Source organism: Oryza glaberrima, chromosome 5 (genome assembly GCF_000147395.1).
Source record: "Oryza glaberrima chromosome 5, OglaRS2, whole genome shotgun sequence".
NCBI lineage: Eukaryota > Viridiplantae > Streptophyta > Magnoliopsida > Poales > Poaceae > Oryza > Oryza glaberrima.
In genome coordinates, this window is record NC_068330.1 from 25,939,319 (window position 1) to 25,957,714 (window position 18,396).

General features: G+C 40.6%; 1 protein-coding gene and 2 pseudogenes across 1 annotated transcript; 2 read left to right on the plus strand and 1 right to left on the minus strand.

The window, feature by feature from the left end:
* Window positions 1-2,622: 2,622 nt before the first annotated feature.
* LOC127773217 (aspartic proteinase CDR1-like) lies at window positions 2,623-3,880 on the plus strand (annotated as a pseudogene).
* A 5,035-nt stretch (window positions 3,881-8,915) lies between these two features.
* Window positions 8,916-10,568, plus strand: LOC127774922 (heat shock 70 kDa protein BIP4-like). The gene is made up of 2 exons (XM_052301212.1): window positions 8,916-8,970; window positions 9,074-10,568. The coding sequence occupies exons 1-2, from the start codon at window positions 8,931-8,933 to the stop codon at window positions 10,345-10,347; spliced, it is 1,314 nt and encodes a 437-aa protein (XP_052157172.1). The 5' UTR covers window positions 8,916-8,930; the 3' UTR covers window positions 10,348-10,568.
* A 513-nt stretch (window positions 10,569-11,081) lies between these two features.
* On the minus strand, window positions 11,082-11,921 carry LOC127772604 (uncharacterized; annotated as a pseudogene).
* Window positions 11,922-18,396: the final 6,475 nt, after the last annotated feature.

Below are 18,396 nucleotides of genomic sequence, written 5' to 3' on the forward strand. Positions count from 1 at the left end.
TAATAATTATGATCTCTACATATATATCTTGCAACCACCATAAGAGATATCTAGTTAGTAACAAGGTGTACCTCTTTACTTAATTATTTGCATTCCAAAAATAGTAATAATTCAACGCTTCTCACAACTCTCTCTCTCTATATATATATATATATCATATGGGGCACCATGGTGCCCGGGCACCATGGTGTGAAATACACAAATTCGCCCAAATTTTTCAAAATTTTCAAATTGTGAGTATATACCTAGTTATAAGTATTCGATTCATACCTATACCTAGCAACAAAACAACTCAAATTTAACTTTATTTTACAATCCATTATTACATACCTAACTAATTATATGTTTGGATGCTATATACCTAGAATCAAAATCTAACAAAAGCAAGTTTGAATTCAGTTCAAACTTGCTTTGAACTAGTTAGTAAAGTAGTTAACGTTAATACCTAAATATTTGAAAAAGTTTCATACTCATTTGAATTGGGTATATAGTAAATTTCAATCATGGTGCCCGGGCACCATGGAGCACCAAACAAATTTAATATATATATATATATATATATATATATATATATATATATATATATATATATATATATATATAAAAGAAATCATGAGCTGCAATTAAGTGTCTGATCATGTCAAGTTAACATGCGGATTTTTTTAAAGAGATTTCTTATACAACTCCTTCAGTATTTCTAAAAGCGAACGAACTTACAAACCAACTCAAATATGGATCTGCATTTCCAAAAACAACTCATATATGGGTGACTTAACAAAGTATCGGCAAAAATATCTTTAATTTTTATAATAGTAGAGATATATGCTTAGGTAGAAAGGGCGGAAAAATTATCTTTTTTAGGAGATGCAAAAGGGTATAATTGTCAATAGTATTAGTGGTAGGCACATAGGTACCGCTATGGTACGTAGTTGGCCAGTACATAATATATGGTATCTAATTCTTATTTGCGTGTTTTTTTTGAGATTTACGTAATTTCATCTCTAAACTCTAGCTCTAGCAGTGTGATATCTTGAGAGAGATGCATCATGCATCGATCGATAAGATGCATAATGCATTGAACCTGCTAGATCATGTACTTCTTGATCCCAATAAATGACGATGAATAATAAGATTAAAATAACATTCACCCTTTGAAACACACATGTATTTTTTTAGTAAATAATAAACAGAGAATATTTTCCAACCTAGAGACAATTTACTGCTAACTCATAGATGGACACGTCTTCTGTATTTCCTACGCGTGCATTGGATTTTGATTGAAACTATACAATGTGGTATATGTATATGGTGCCACAACGTACATATATTAGTAAGTTCCGTATGTACGAATTTTCGTGCATGTCCTCTTGGGTGTCTTTTTTTCTAGGTTTGATAACATAATTAATACACAGACTTGCAGTACAAAGCAGATATATAGCTGGCACCATGATCGAAATAATTTCTGCTCATGCAAATGTACTTTTCCTTTAAAATTAATATATATATATTTATATATAAGACATCATACGTGCAGATGAGGCTTAAATTGAAATTTTAAACCCTGTCCTGGCATTTAATCAGCTTGCCTGATGATTTATACAGGACTATTTTTTTTCTTTAGATACTAATGTATACTCCTATTAATTCTATATTCAAACAGATTTCGAATGTCCTGCAAATTTACAGTACTTAGTACTCCCTTTATTTTTAAACAACAATCTGCATCGTCGACATTTACTATTTCAGCTTTTACACTATTTGAACTTTGATCACTAATTAGTCTTAAAATAGTTCGATGGACGAAAGTTTCATTTTTATATCTAGGAAGCCACACACTTCAATAATCAGACATGCATGCGTTTTATTTAGTATTTGTAACAATTTATAAAAAAGGACGAGTTGTAAGAATAAAAAATGATTGTTGTTCGGAGCTAGTCACTTAAAAGAGAGAATAAATGGAATGTTTGAAGTAAATCTAGAAACGCAAATGGAGCTGCCGCCGCACTAGCACACTATTCCAGTATAATAGTACGAGTAATCCTGTAATACTCTCTCCGTCCTTAAATATTTGACGCCGTTGATTTTTCTAAATATGTTTGACTATTCGTCTTATTCAAAAACTTTTGTAAAATATGTAAAACAATATATATGTATATATAAAAGTATATTTAACAATAAATGAAATGGTTAAAAAATAATGAATAATTCATTAATTTTTTAAATAAGACAAACGGTAAAAAATGTTTAAAAAAATCAATGGCGTCAAATATTCAGAGACGGATGGAGTATAATGTAATGTCATGGTTATAAATGTATGACACAACAGCTTTATCGTTATCGTTTGCTCTTCAGCTTATTAATTGTAACTAAGAAAATTGGTGTTGATTTTTTTTACTTATAGGAGTAGTTACTTTTCAGTATTGATTATTTAAGTCAGTACTAAAGCACACATGTACAAATTTTACGCTGGATTTTATTTTCTGTTGTTACTACTATATATGCTTATTTAGTTATTACTGCTTAAATAAGCTAGTATACGCGGAACAATGTGATTCATTAATTATTATTATTTTTGTTTGACTGTTTAAAAATGACGACGAACAGATCATACAGTGAACTCGGATGGCGCCCTTGAGTTTCCGGTGTTCCATAGAAACCATCCATGCGCCCAATCTGTCCTTGGGCCAACAGCAGCAGCAGCAGCTGGTGAGACGATGCAGCAGCAGCAGCAGGAGGAGGAGGAGGAGGAGAAGACGTCAATCAGTGTGACTAAAGATTCAAAGCTGAACGACTTTACCTGGTGACCATGGACACCGGATCAAGCCTTTCATGGGTTCAGTGCCGGCCGTGTACCATCAAGTGCCATGTTCAACCGGCGAAAGTCGGGCCCATCTTCGACCCCAGCAACTCCAGCACGTTCCGGCATGTTGGCTGTTCAACCTCTATCTGCAGCTATCTTGGTCGCACCCTCAGAATCCAGTCCAAGGGTTGCATGGAGCGGGAAGACATCTGCCTCTATACCATGTCTTATGGAGGTGGGTGGGCTTACTCTGTTGGCAAGGTGGTGACAGACAGGCTTGTTCTTGGTGGTGGAGAAACGACGAGGACGACATTAAGCCTAGCCAATTTCGTGTTCGGTTGCAGCATGGACACCCAGTACAGTACCCATAAGGAGGCTGGTATCTTTGGGTTGGGTACAAGCAACTACTCCTTCGAACAAATAGCACCTCTGCTGAGTTACAAGGCGTTCAGCTACTGTCTTCCCAGTGATGAGGCACACCAAGGGTATCTATCAATTGGACCAGACAGCAGCGGTGGTGTCCCTACCTCCATGTTCCCAGGAACCCCTAGGCCAGTGTATTCGATAGGGATGACCGGCCTCACTGTCACTGTCAATGGCGAGGTCCGCTCGTTGGTCTCCGGCTCCGGCTCCAGCCCCAGCCCCTCCTCACTGATGGTCGTCGACTCTGGGGCGAAATTGACCTTACTGTTGGCCTCCACCTTCGGTCAACTAGAGGATGCAATCATCCCAGCAATGGAGTCTCTTGGCTATTCACTCAACACTGCTGCCGGCCAAAACCAGCTTTGCTTTCTCACCGAGAGTGACAGACAAAACTACCTCCAGCGCAAACCTCCACCTCCCAGCAATTGGTCAGCTTTACCTGTGTTTCACATCTCCTTTACCCTCGGTCTCACGCTGACATTGCCTCCCAAGAATGCATTTTACCTCGATGACATTCTTGGACTGTGCTCCTCCTTTGCTCGCGACGACTACTTGGAGTCTGGTTATCAGATATTGGGGAACTTGGTCACAAAATCGTATGGAATCACTTATGACATCCCGCGCAAACAATTTCGGTTTCGTACCGGCGAGTGCTAGCTAATTCTCTCTACAATTATATACTGCTTGCTAAAGGTACTTAACTTACTTCCTAGTACTGCTCTTCTTCTAATCTGGAATACTCCTACTAGCTAGCTAGTGTACATACACATACTAGTAACAATATATAGTACTATTGCTTTGCTTTGCTGCCCAGTCCTGTTATTGATTGAATTGCTCCATCTCCTCATGCAATTGCAGATTTGCTACACCGAGATGCATGATGACGTAGTAATGCACGACTCCTACCTTAATTTGCTGCGTAGTGGAGTATTGGACTGGAGTATCCATCAAGTACTACACTCAAGCAGTGAGTGTTCCAGAGCAGCAAGCTAGTGGTACTGTGGTAGTAGTAGTTGAAGTTCCCTTGTTTTTTTTTTTCTGCTCGCACATGGAGTACTTTGCTACTAGTAAGTACCAGGAATGATCAATGTTCTACTACTACTTTTTCAATGGTGCAATGTGTGATGGCTCGTTTGTTTTTCTAATAAAAAGAAAAAAAAGAATAAGTACTGGTTCGTTTTGTTTAGTAGTACTAATTATAAAGTAATTATTGGCCACACGATTATTGAGTGGCCAAGTAGTACAAATCGCCTGAAGTAATTGTTTGATCTGGACCGTCCTTTGCAATCTAGATGGCTATAAATCACCTTAAATCACAGTACTGTGCGCCTCTAACTTCACTGTGTGAAGTCCAGGATCCTGATCCTACAAGTTGGATGAGTAGTTGCAGAGTTACATTGAATGGGATATCGCTGGGATCGGCTCGGAGCAGGTCGTCCGTTTCCGTACTTTTCGTCCATCGCTTGCAGCCGGATGGTGCATGTGCTGTGCGCGTCCGATCCGTGTCGCGCTCGTGTCTCCTCTCGATCTACTCCCGCGCAGGCGCAGCTGCATATGAAATTCGGCCAACCTCAACAGTATCTATTCCCATACGTACGTACCGAGAGGGAGGCCTTGCATTGTAGGCGCCGCACGGCGAGCGGGCAGAAAACGCGGCGTAGATGTGGCGTGCGGCTGCCCAGAATTTCCTCTACAACTCCAACTAACTCCTCCCAGTTTCCTTGTCTTTGTGAAATACTGCTCCGAAATTCTCCCTCAAATTGCTCTTTTAGACCGTAGTTATCGGTAAACTAAATCTAGGACTAGGAGGAGGAGATCGAGAAAACTTCGAATGAACTGCTAGTCGTTACAAGATTTCAACCTCTCAAATTTGCTTGAAAGGTTGCATCTCCCTTTATCGAGAGGAAAATATATCTAAAATTGTTCATTCCATAGAAAATTTAAAGGATTGGAAAGGATTCAATCCTTTGATTCAGAGACATTCATAGGACTGAAATCCTCCAAAATCCCTATGTTTTTCCTCCAAATCAAAGGGGACCTTAAGAGATACTCCCTCCATCCCAAAATGTAAACATTTTTAGCTATGAATCTAGACAACTGTTTGTCTAGATTCGTAGCCAAAAGTGGTTATATTTTGGGACGGAGGTAGTAGTTTCAATGGAAATTTTCAAAGAGTTTGTAGCTGTTGCTAAGTTTCCTCTAAAATCTACATGTAATGAACCAATCCATAGGAATTTCATAGGATTTGGTAAGCTCTAATCCTTTGAATCAAAGGGTCAAGGAGTAATCTTACGAAATTCCTCCCACTAATACAGAAACCCTAATCGGTGTCGGTTTTCCCAACCGGCACCACGGAGGCGGCACTGATGACTTTCGGTCATCAATGCCGATTTTAGAGCGGGCTTCTTTGAGGCCTCAAGAACGCAAAAAAAAAAACGGCCCGATGCATTGGCTTGAATCGAGCCGATGCATCGAGCAATTTCACTTCAAGAACACATGAACACGACATGAACATAAAGAACACATGAGCACACATGAACACAAGATGCCGTTGTCGCTTCCGCTTCTGTTCGCTGCCGCCGATCTGTCACCGAGTCCCCTCCCGGACAGATCTGGCGGAGGGGAGACGCCACCGCTGTCGGGCCGCCGCCACCATCCCTCCCGCCACCGCTGCCCCTGCCTCCCCTTCTGCCGAGCCACCACTCCAGGTTGGATCTGGCGGAGGGCGCCGCCCACGCCTCCCCTCCTGCCGGGGCGCTGCTCTCGTCCAAATCTGGCGGAGGGCGCCGCCGCCGCCTCCGCTGTCGGGCCACCACCTTCCCTCCTGTCACCGCCCGCTGTCGCCGGGCCGCTGCCGACGCACGAGAGAGTCGAGGGGAAGAGAAGAGGAGAAGAAAGGGAGAAGAAAGAAAGAGATAAGGGGGGAGAGAGAGTGAGAGAGGTGGGGGATGGATGGATAAGAACGGACGCGGCTCCCCCGAGCGGCTCGGTTTTAACGGGTGTTGGTTTTTTTAAAAAAATCGGCACCTATAATATATCGTAGGTGTGTTTTTTTAAAAAAAAAACGACACCTATTTCTTTTAAAAATTGGAATTAAAATAAAATAAATTATGAAATTAGAAAAAAAAACAGAGTTCAAGTAAGAATACAATATAGAATAACTGAAATTCTAAATTAAAAATAAGCAATATTGGAAGAAGAGTCCATATAAAAACCCGATACAAGATTAATTAAAATTCGAAATAAAAAATAAAGTAAATTACAAAATTGTTAGAAAAATAAAAAAAATAAATTTCAACTAGGAATACAATTTTTAAACAACTAAAATTGAAAATAAAAAATAAGGTATATAAAATAATAGTCCATATATTACACAATACGAGATTAATTAAAATTTAAATTAAAAAATAAAATAAAATCAGAAATTTGAAAAAATATAAAAGTTCAACTAGGAATACAATTTATAAGTAACTAAAATTCGTAATAAAAAATGACTGTTGAAAGAATAAACCATCTAGAACCCATGACAAAATTAATTAAAATTCGAAATAACTAATAAAATAAATTCCGAAAATAGAAAAATAACTATAATAGTCCAACTAGGAATACAATTTTTTTAAAAAAAATCGGAGTGAAAGATATGGAATTCAAAAAAATCTATCTAGAACACAACGATGACAAACGAGGGGAGAAGCAATAGTGCTATAAATGAGTAGAGTGGTGGCGGTTGATGGGACATCTAAAACAGTAAGCAAAATCCTAAATAGAATCTCAATGACGATTAAGAGGAGGGACGATGGGTAGGCCATTAAACAGCACAATCACGGTGGTTGGTGGGTTTTATAGAAAGTAAAAAATAAACCCTAATGATAAATGTGTTCGATTTTTAAAATCTTAATAACAATAGAGAGAGGAGTCTGTGGGCCGGCAGTAGAGGAGTACAGTGGCAAAGCCGTTGACAGTTTGGCAGGACTTCTAGAAAATAAAAAGTTAAACCCAAACGATAATTATGCTCGATCTTTAAAACCTCGGTGATATAAAGAGAGGACGCAGCGAGCGGGCCGTAGAGGAATACAGTGATGGCGTTTGACAGAACTTTTAAAATTATAAAAACTAGCATGGTGGCCCGCACAGATTGCGCAGCTAGCATCATTGTATTTTCTTTCATATAATAGCATATATGTTTTCTTAATGTATTGTTCAAATATATTAAAATGACAATATAATTTTAAATTTTGTACTAATTTTACGAAACTACTAATGTGTAATATTCATATTGTATTTTATATACGTGTTAGTTGTTAATTATTTTTAATATCAAATTTTAGTTATTTGTAACTTATATTCCTATATGGACTCTAGACTCGTCTTTCAATATTTCTTTTTCTAATTCCGAATTTTGGTTATCTGTAAATTGTATTTCTACATAGACTATATGTAAATTGTATTTCTATATAAACTCTAGACTCTTCTTCCAATGTTATTTATTTTTAATTCCGAATTTTTATTATTTCTAATTGTATTTCTATGTGGACTCTAAACTCCTCTTTCAATATTCTTTAATTTTTAATTTCAAATTTTAGTTACTTCTAAATTGTATTCCTATATTTACTTTAGACTCTTCTTTCCTTGTTTTTTTTTAATTTCTAATTTTAGTTATCTGTAAAATTGTATTTTTATACGAACTCTAAACTCTACTTTTAATTTTATTATGTTTATTCCGAATTTTTGTTAGTTTCAAATTCCTATATGGACTCTATGCTCTACTTCTAATATTCCTTATTTTTTAATTCTGAATTTCTATTATTTATTAATTGTATTTCTATATGGACTCTATACTCTACTTCTAATATTCCTTATTTTTTTAATTCCGAATTTCTATTATTTCTTAATAGTATTTCTTTATGGAATCTAGTGCACTCTGTCAATATTCCTTATTTTTAATTCTGAATTTTAGCTATTTTATATTGTATTCTTATATGGACTATGTTTTTTTTCTCCTATTAATGTGGGAATTTCTAGACCGTGAGAGCGAACGTGGAGGCTCCTTTTTCTATTACTTTAATAAGATAATAGATGATAACCTACGAGACAATGAACTCTAAAAACTACAGAGTCAAATTTTTAAAAGGTTTTAAGGAGGATGAATAAAAACAGTAGTAGATCGGCAAACAAATAAATAAAGAGTTGATAAAGAAACAAGGGGTAGCGATTGATGTGAGTTTTAAAAATATAAAATTAGAAACAATTCGGTCTTTCAAAGTCCTAAGACAACGAGTTAGCTATTTAACAAAACTTAAGTAAAATCATATGTAAAAAATAGATATTTTTTTATGGGTGCTAGCCATGCAATTGTGCGGATCACCCGGCTAGTTCGACGAATTCAAGCGTTTTTTGGTTGCAGCGTTTGGAAGGAGGCCCAAATTAAAGTGGTGATCGAAATTGTCAAGTGCTTGAGTAGATAGAGATTTTGTTTGGTTGGCACTACCGAAGCATGCATTGTTGGAGTGGGATGCCATAGAGCTGCGATCAAGATCCGACGGCTCCCAATGGCTCTGGTGACATGTCTCCTTGACACTTTCCAAAAACGGACAATTGGTCGGTTGATGTTGGGTTCCTTATTTGTACTACTCCAGAAGTATATAAAAAGCGGAAGTTCCCAATGCAACAAGAGGAAGACGCCATTGGAGTCCAATTAACTTGAATAATGGCGCGTCGTCGTCTTGTCCTGCTGCTTCTCATCATTGGTACGTTATTATACTCATGGAGTAGGATGGTTAATTTGTTGATTTGCAGTTAGCGGAGGAGTAATTAATTAATTATGTTATTAATCTTGTGTTGGCATGGCAGCCGCGGCGGGTGCGGCGGCGTTTGGGATCCGACGAGATGCGCCCAAGGCATACTGCTTCTACGGCATTGGGTGGACGGGAGTGCCTTACTTGCCGGGCACCGCCGCCGCCATTTATATCGGCAACACCAACTCCTGCATCGCCGGCTACCACTCGCCGCCGGACACGGCCACCTCCTACCGGTTCTGCATCCCCTCCTGGGTGGCCTTCACCGCCAACGCCACCACCCTCTGCGGCCAACCCGCCGTCGACCACGCCGCCGCCATCTCCGGCTTCAAGCGACTCATCGGCCTACAGCCGGGAGATCCTCACGCCAAGAGGGTGGCGCAGATTGCGCCCTACAAGCTGGGGGAAAAGATCGGGAGATGCAGCATCCAGGTCCAACTGGACGATGGCGCCAAGTGCCGTGTGGAGGATTTCCTTCCCGAGGATGTCGCCGGCATCCTCATCGCCCACCTCAAGAGCACGGCGGAGGCGCACCTGGGCCACCGCATCGACAACGCCGTCGTCACCGTCCCCGGCCACTTCAATGGAAACCAAAGGCAAGAGGTCAGCTCTGGTTCCACCGAGTACGGCGGCTTCCGCTACGTCTCCGTCGTCGACGAGCAGGTCGCCGCGGCCGCCGCGCACGGCCTCCACGAGGACCGGGGCGACGGCAAGGTCATCCTCGTCTTCCACCTCGGCGGCCGCACCGCCCACGCCACCAAGTTCGTCATCCGGGACGGCACACCCAGCCTCATCGCGCTGCGCCATGACCCCTTCCTCGGCGGGGACGACTTCACCGCCAGGGTGGTGGATCACATGGCCGACCTCATCAGGGACAAGCACGGCGGCAGGGACGTCCGCGCCGACGCCGCCGCGCTCCGCAGGCTGACGGCGGAGTGCGAGCGCGCCAAGAAGGCGTTGAGCTACCAGCAAGAGACGGTGGTGACCATGCGCTGGGACGACGACGACGACTTGTTCTCGGAGCCTCTCACGCGCAGCAAGCTGGAGGAGCTGATCGGCGACCTGGTGGGCAGAGCGGTGGACCTGGTGGAGAGCTGCGACGCTAGTGGCGGCGACGTTGTGGGCGTCGACGAGATCCTGCTGGTGGGTGGAAGCACGAGGATCCCCATGGTCCGCGACCTCGTCAAGGACTACTTCCATGGCAAGGAGGCCAGCAACGAGAAGGGCGTGGAGCCTGACGAGGCGGTCATTCGCGGCGCCCTTCTTCTTTCCCACCCACACCAGGCTAGGTACCTCGACCCTTGCTACGACTACTGGCATTCCCGCTAATGCTAATGTTCCTCCTCCTCCTCCTCATGCCTCTTACTATTAGCTTGAGCAATTTCACATCCAATATTGGCTGCCTATATATCCCTCATGCATGTTAACTGTCTTTTAGATCAACATCATCGAATGATGAACTACTGTCTATTGTGTTTAATCCCAGTGAACCTTCTTTTTTTTTTTACTAGCAACTATTTACTGTTTGGTTTCTGAAACCAACCTGAATCTTGTTGAGACCTTCCCAACACAATGTGATACATGCCACATGTAAATTACTCTAAAACACATGTACTACCTCTTGTTGGTAGTATAAGTTAGGCCGCTTGTTTCCATTTCACATGCGTAAATATACCCCTAGCAACAAAACGGCAGGATGAAATCAACATCCTGAGCCTTTGGGGAGAAAAAAAAGAGAGAGAGAGAGAACTTACATAGTATGGTACAGCAACAGCAGGGCATCCAAAGAAAAGGTAAAATTTTATCCCTAGAATTATCATCTGCACTAACTTCATATATGAGGAGAACCAACGAATAATATTATACTCTTTTCTAACTAGTACAAAAATAACAAATCACGTATTTCCCTATATCAATTCCCGCTTGAGTATTATCGGTTTTGATCACTGGAAAGCTAGCATGCGGCCGGTGCATCTCGAGTCTATTGGAGTATTGGACCAACCACAGCTTCAAGATCACATGAAGCACTGTCCCAGCCAACGCACTAGGCACAGAGATGAACCTCACTGAATCACACAATCGCATTTCCTGAAACACTCGTTTTCTACCTCGTCATCTGACAAACCTTCATCTCTGTTCAAACATGGTTTTAGCAATCAGAAAATGCTACACCACCTAAAACAACAACTATCAGGATGTGCACACTGAATATCCTCACATGAGATCTAATGCATCAAATAGTTTCTGCTACCATTGACATGGATGAATTTTGTTATTTTTTAAGAGGCTCTAAGAAGCCAACAAAGGGCAAGCAGAATTAGTGTTTCATGAAAGTAGAAGGAATACCTAGTTTCAAATTCTCTGATCTCGAAAAGTTCCTTCCGGCAAGTGTTAGTCCAGTGAACTTTTCTCCGTTCCATACCAGCTTTCAATGTTTGTACTTCTTCCAGCGATTCACGTGGATCCTCGGCATCACTTACTACATAACGCTCTGAAGAATCCCTTTTCAAGTTGTTCTTCAGACACCCTTTTATCCCACTTTCATTGACATAGGAGTAGCCATTAGTTGTTGATTTCCTGTTTTTTGAACTGGATAATCAGGGTGATTGCTCTGATGAGTTCCCAGCCGTGTCGCTTGAAGCCAATTTTGGAGGAGACACCCCCTTGAGCCTTGCAGGCGGACATCCAAAGCATATGAAGGAAGCACATTTACCAGAAGGAACATTGTTTTCCTCTGAAGCTGGCTCGGCTTCTCCACCACCTACTAGTCGGTAGTGATTCCACGGTGTCACCTTGACAGGCTTCTCTTCCCCTTTGTGTCCAAGCAGCAAGAGGGCGAGGCCATTTCTATACCCTGATGCAGATGACGAGAAAAAACCTCCTACCTCCACAGCCAGTAGCATCCATCTCAGATGTTCATCCAGCCGCCTTGAACAGGAGGATTCTTGGAGGCAAATAAATTCATCCAGGATGCTGGCCACTGAAATAGCCTGTACTCTGTACAAGAGCAGAGCGTTTCAAAACAGCTACTTCATCATGCTGGAAAAGGAACATAAAACGTAATATGATGTTAATAAATCACTCATTGAACTTGCAAATTAAACCATATATAAATGGGCATGCTTGGTTTGGTTAATGAGCTTGTGGCTTTAGTAGCCTGATTGGTATGATGGGCAGAGAGAACTTTTCGAATTAGGCGAACGCTTAGTAACCTAAATAGTAGCAGCAAGCATGGAATTAGGGGGCTAATTAGTCCTTTCGTTGGCACATCTCTATGTGGTTGTGTACTGATCAATACTCACATTTCTATCAAAACGCAGTTTTCTATCAGTGGTTTCATCAGCAGTTCCCTGTCTGTCTGAAGTCTGAACCCATTACCATTAGGTAGGTTCCGTTTGCATGAAAACATCATGAGTTGATGTAATACACACAATAAATAAACATGCGTAAATTTGAATATAACGTTAGCAGTTATAGGTATGTGGATTGAGGAGTAGTAGTACATATTGCATCATGCATGCCAGAATTTGTAGGGTATCGGCAAAGTTAAAAAAAAAAAAAGAAGAGAACATTCTTTAGTAGTGATACCATGACGAAGATCGTATCATAGTGGTGGTTGAAATCTAAAGACTTCAAACCGACCCCATCTGCTCGCTCCTCAGCGTTTTGCGCTGGCGTGGACGTGGCCGTGGCGCGACACGTCAGCGGGCGCTGGAAGGAGGGATTTCGCGAGCGCTCCTGCCTCCGCGTTGTCGCTGGTCATTTTACAAAAAAAAAGCCCTTGATTTACTTGATAATTTGTTATAGGTCCCTATCCCTTAGTTTTAACGCTATGCGTTCTTAATTAGAGGACCTCTGTAAACAAAAATATTCTATACGAAGAAGAGAAAATTTGGAAAATAGGACCGCGCTCGAAAACATTGAAACTAAGGGGCTTTTTCGCAAAAACGTTTATCCCAATCAACCCCTCCCCCGAAACCCTAGCCTCCACCGTTCACTCTCCGCCTCTCCCTTGGTCCACGCTCCTCTCCTCTCGTTCGCTCTCTCCCCTAGCCCACGCCGCCGCCTCCTCCTCACGGCGCCCTCCCTCCCCCTTAGAGCACCCGCAATGGTAAAATAAGGTGCTATCTATAAAACATGTACATCTCAGCAATAGACTAGATTAATAGTAAACCACTTCAATGGTATGTCTACATGGATATCTATAGCTCTCTAATCCATTGTCTCGTTTTTCTCTATAGACTGTCTCCAGATTAGTAGATAGCTTTGCTCTCTCTCTTCATTTAATCTCTTCCAAGTAGGAAAATATGTTGACATGGATCTCTTGTAGAGAGCCTATAGATAACCATTGTGGGTGCCCTTAGGCCACGCCGCCGCATTCTCTGCCACCTAGCCTCATCACCACACCTCCCTCTCACCACCGCGGGGCCGGTTCCGGTGGAGGGGAGGCCTTGGCCACCGGATTTGGCAGCCACGACCTCCCCGCCGGCGGATCCAGCCACCCGAAGGTGTGGGCTAGTTTAGCACGAGGTTTGGAGTGTGAGTCGCAACTGGAGACGATGGAGTTGAAGGAGGCGGCGTTGCTACCAACGCCGACGTTCTTTTTGGCGGGTGAGAGCAGTAGGAGTACTTCGACGGCGTCGCCTCACGCAGCGGCTATGGAGGAGTCACCGGAGGGAGAGCCAGAGTGGAGGCGATGGAGCTGGAGGCGGCGGCGGTGGCGTTCTTTCCAGCGGCGGACGGCAGTAGCAGCAGCCAGGCAAGAAACCGTCACCCTCTTTCCTTCATTTTGGTGTTTGCAATTTTACAGAGTTGCTTCCTGCAAATGATGATGGTTTCACAGAGTTGCTCCCTCTCCCAGCCTCCAACCATCTTCTCTTGTTTCTCTATGACCATCGCCTTCACCACTGTCAGGTTCATACCAATCCTTGCCCTAAAGTGCAATTGCATTTGTCTCCCGTCGGTCCCTATGATTAATAAATATATTTGGTCCTTGTGAATCAAGGCTTCCTAATTTGATTTTTCAAGGAAATCATTAACATTAGGTGGTTAGTACTCTCCAACTTAACTCTCTAATGTGTCATGGACAGTCTGGATATAGAAAATTACACTTTGGATGTTCTTTGTTCAATCTATGTTTTTACTTTGCCTTACATTTTTAGAAAATGTTGTGCAAGAAATTTTTAGTGCAAGAAATTTTTAGTTCAGAAGGATTAAACGAACATGGCTACTTCTAATGTTGCTGAGAAAATTCAGAGGCAGTATATCTTGATTGTTTATTCTTTTGACAAGGTCGGGAGAGATGATGGGTGGGGAATATCCGGAAATATGCCAATGTATAGTATATCTTAATTGTTCAGTGTCACTGTTTTTCTTATATTGTGCTGGATAGTGATTCTGTTGGTAGCTAAATTTACGGGTTATTTGATAAAGTAATACCATATCATATTTACATTCTTGTGTGTAAATCTGGTCATATTTACATTGTTGTGTGTAACTCTTCCTGGTTTGCTTTTCAGTCTAGGATCGAGATTTACATATCAAATAGTCAAGTGCACTTTTGGAAGTGCAATCCGATGCAAGTAAAAGCAATTTTGGACAACACGATCAAAAGGATTCATTTCATTTGCTGTCAGAATAGTAATATTTGTTATTTAATGAGTTTTGTTACAAACTTACAGGAATAGCATTGTTGTAGTTTTTAACTTTTTACACTCCTATTTGTAGATGTACATATATTTATGTGCAATTATCAGATGGACTATTTTATTTACTACTTTCTCCCTCTTTATATAGCATTTACATTTATTTATGTATAATTATCAGATGGATGATGAGTTGATGACAATACCTGTAATGTGTACCCCTGAATTTATCTAAGCATCAGTCATACCTATATTAACAGGACGGCACTAATACATTCCCTTCCATCATCAATATTACAGGACAAGTGCTGCGCGCAACGCGCGCGTTCGCCCCTAGTGAAATAAAGAGGGACGAGCCATGAAGAGTTGGAGACAGATCCAAGAAGAGAAAGGTCTCGGTTATAGTAACAACGAACTCTATATATATATATAAATATATATATATATATATATAATAATTATAAATAAAAGTAGCCGGTGTAGTGTGGCATTGACAAAAATGGCGTTGCAAAATAGTTTTCCCTCTATAATTTAATGTACAACATCGTTGACTTTTTAGCAAATGTTTGACCATTCATTTTATTCAAAATTTTTATGCAAATATAAAAATATTTATGTCATGTACATTTAAAGAACATTAGATGATAAATCAAGTCACAATAAAATAAATGATAATTACATAAAAAGTCAACGGTGTCATACATTAAAATATGGAGGTAGTACTCCCTCCGTATTTTAATGTATGACGCTGTTGACTTTTCGACCAACGTTTGACCATTCGTTTTATTCAAAATTTTTGAGCAAATATAAAAATATTTATGTCATTCTTAAAGAATATTTGATGATGAATCAAATCACAATAAAATAAATGATAATTACATAATTTTTTTAATAAAACGAATAGTCAAACGTTAGACAAAAAATCAATAGCACCATACATTAAAATATGGGGTAGTACTAATTAGCAAAGATCCCATGTAGAAACAAAGAAAGAAAGAAAGAGAATTGAAGGTGGAGAGAATTGAGAGTGTGAGATAAAACCTCGGCGCAGAACGGGATGCAGCATATCCGTTCTTGACCAGCTCCAGTTCAGTTTCTTTAGTTCATAGCATAGCACTAAAACTGATCGTTGAGCCTTGCATTTTGATATGGCTACCATGTGACACTGGAAGATTGGCATGCCTCCGCAAGGTTTACCTCTCTACTTTATCAATTCGTTGCTAATGTCATTTTCTTTAAAAAAAATTAAGAACTCGTCCCAAGGTGAGTGAGGATAAAAGTGAGTAGTACTCCGGATGAGCGGAGGAGGCCGATCGATGTTTGTGGGCCGGGCTTACTAGAGTGGAAGCAGTTGGGGTGTAGTCCGAGCTGTGTGCCTCGCGAGAAAAACTGGCCCACCAATGTCCGCTTTCCCAAACAGTAACGTCACCTCACCTCACTTCTACTGCATAACTATTTGCTACCTCACTGCTACTGCATAACTATTTGCTACTCCTAGAGGTGGTAATTAGTGATTTATTACTGATCCACATATTATAGACACATAACTGCCACATCTTAAATGTGTAAGCGTCCTGGGTTCATAAATCATAATCCGCTCAACAGCATAGGATTGGTGATGAAACCCAGCAAATCTTAAATTATTAGAGCATAGTGAAAAAAGAAGTTTTATGCTTATATTTATAACATACCCTACTTTGATACTAATATATATATTATTATTTATAGTGTTTAAAAATATAAAAAGATGATTTGTCAAAAATTCAAAAGTAAACAGTGCTTATGACAATATATAACAATTTTTAAATATTAATGAAAAGGTACGAGTGGTCGGTTATTCTGAAATGGATAAAATACCTCTTTGTTCTAGAATATAATAATTTAATAGATAAAAGTTATGTAAATATCTAGCTACAAATACTATATTTTAAAATGAGGTGCTTATAAAGTCGATAATGGCTTCAGAACCAACAGCAGCCACGGACACTTTGGTTACACTGGTCAGGTGAGCAAGAAGCAAATCGTCAACTCCGTCACACGTTGGGCAACAATAATCGTGCATTACCGTCCATCAGCTGCCACCCGTACCCGTGCGTGTGGCCCCAATGGAAAAACGTGGCACAATACATGCCCTCTGGCCGGCTTAATTAATTATCTACCATAGTATATATGTTTTTTTCAAAAAAAAAAAGAATTGGTTTTCGATTTTTTATATATATAGCTCATTTTTATACATTTGTTATTGAACCACGAATAACGCAAAACATAAATGTTCCGTTCATACATCGGCTTGTACGGGGCCGGTTGTGTGCTGCCGCATGTGCATAACAATTGCTTCCGATCACCGATCCGGAGACAGCGGAGGCTTGTGCTATCCGGCATGCGCTGTGGCTGGCCAAAGAAGAAGGCTTCCATAATGTGATTGTTGCTTCCGACTGTCTTTCGGTTATTCAGAAGCTAAACTCACCTGGGCGGGATCGCTCAAGATTGGTTGCTTGGTTGAGGACATCAAGAAGCTTGGTGTTGAGTTTATCAGTGTTTCCTTTATCCATGTTAGTCGTTGTTCTAATGTAGCGGCACACACATTAGCTCGTTGTTCTGAGCCCTCTGTCTGTAATGTTTACCGTAATGAGACTCCGGACTGTATCCGTGAGATGCTCCTGTCTGATGCTCCGTAATCAATAAAGTGCCGTCTTCATCTAAAAAAACGATTGCTTCCGAGTTCAGACTAGTTTGGCACGCCATTATCGTATCGGATGGTTGTGATTGATAATCAATTAAACCGACCAGTATACTCGTAGCTAGCTAGCTAGTCAAATAGCAACGTGATGACCGATATACGGCGAACGTCGATTATTTAAACACGGTACACAGTACTCGTCGTATTTTCGCGAGATGCGCATCATGCAACAACGTACTTAAGTACGTACTTTAAATTTCTGTTAATATACGGATCGGAGTATACTAGTACGTACTCCACTTTACTAGCTACTAGTAGTAATACTCCTACATATGCTAGCTAGCTAGCTTCTTGTACCTTTCGTTTTGTTGGCGCACTTTGGTACATCAATCACTCTCGATTGTCTTGTGCTTTCGTTTTTGTCTATATAATATACTCCCTCTATTTTGGTGCTGTTGACCTTTTTAAACATGTTTGACCGTTCGTCTTATTCAAAAAATTTAAGTAATTATTAATTTTTTCCTATCATTTGATTTATTGTTAAATATACTTTTATGTATACATATAGTTTTACATATTTTACAAAAGTTTTTAAATAAGACGAACGATCAGACATGTTTAAAAATGCGTCAAACATTTCATTGCTCCACTCATTAACTACAGTTCACTTAATAAATGTTTAGAAATTTACTTCACGATAGAGCATGCAGTAACCCACATACGCTACCGGGACTCTCGGTAGCCTATCAGGAACCTGGTAAAAAAAATGATAGCTGTAAAACAGAGTAAATTAAACAGATGACACCCCCACCATATCATTCTAGCTCCGCTCCTTCGAGAGGAGAGTCACGAAGAAGAGATCATGCGTGTGATATACATTCACTCGGTCAGGTGATCGAGTAACGTGTTTATTTCAAGTTGGCGGTTGAGTGCATACTACATTCATCTCAGATTCGTAGTATTAGAATATATCTTACTTCAATTTATTTAAAGTGTAGTAAACATCCACTTGAAGTATTCGGTTTTAGATTTTTATATTATGGAACGGAAATA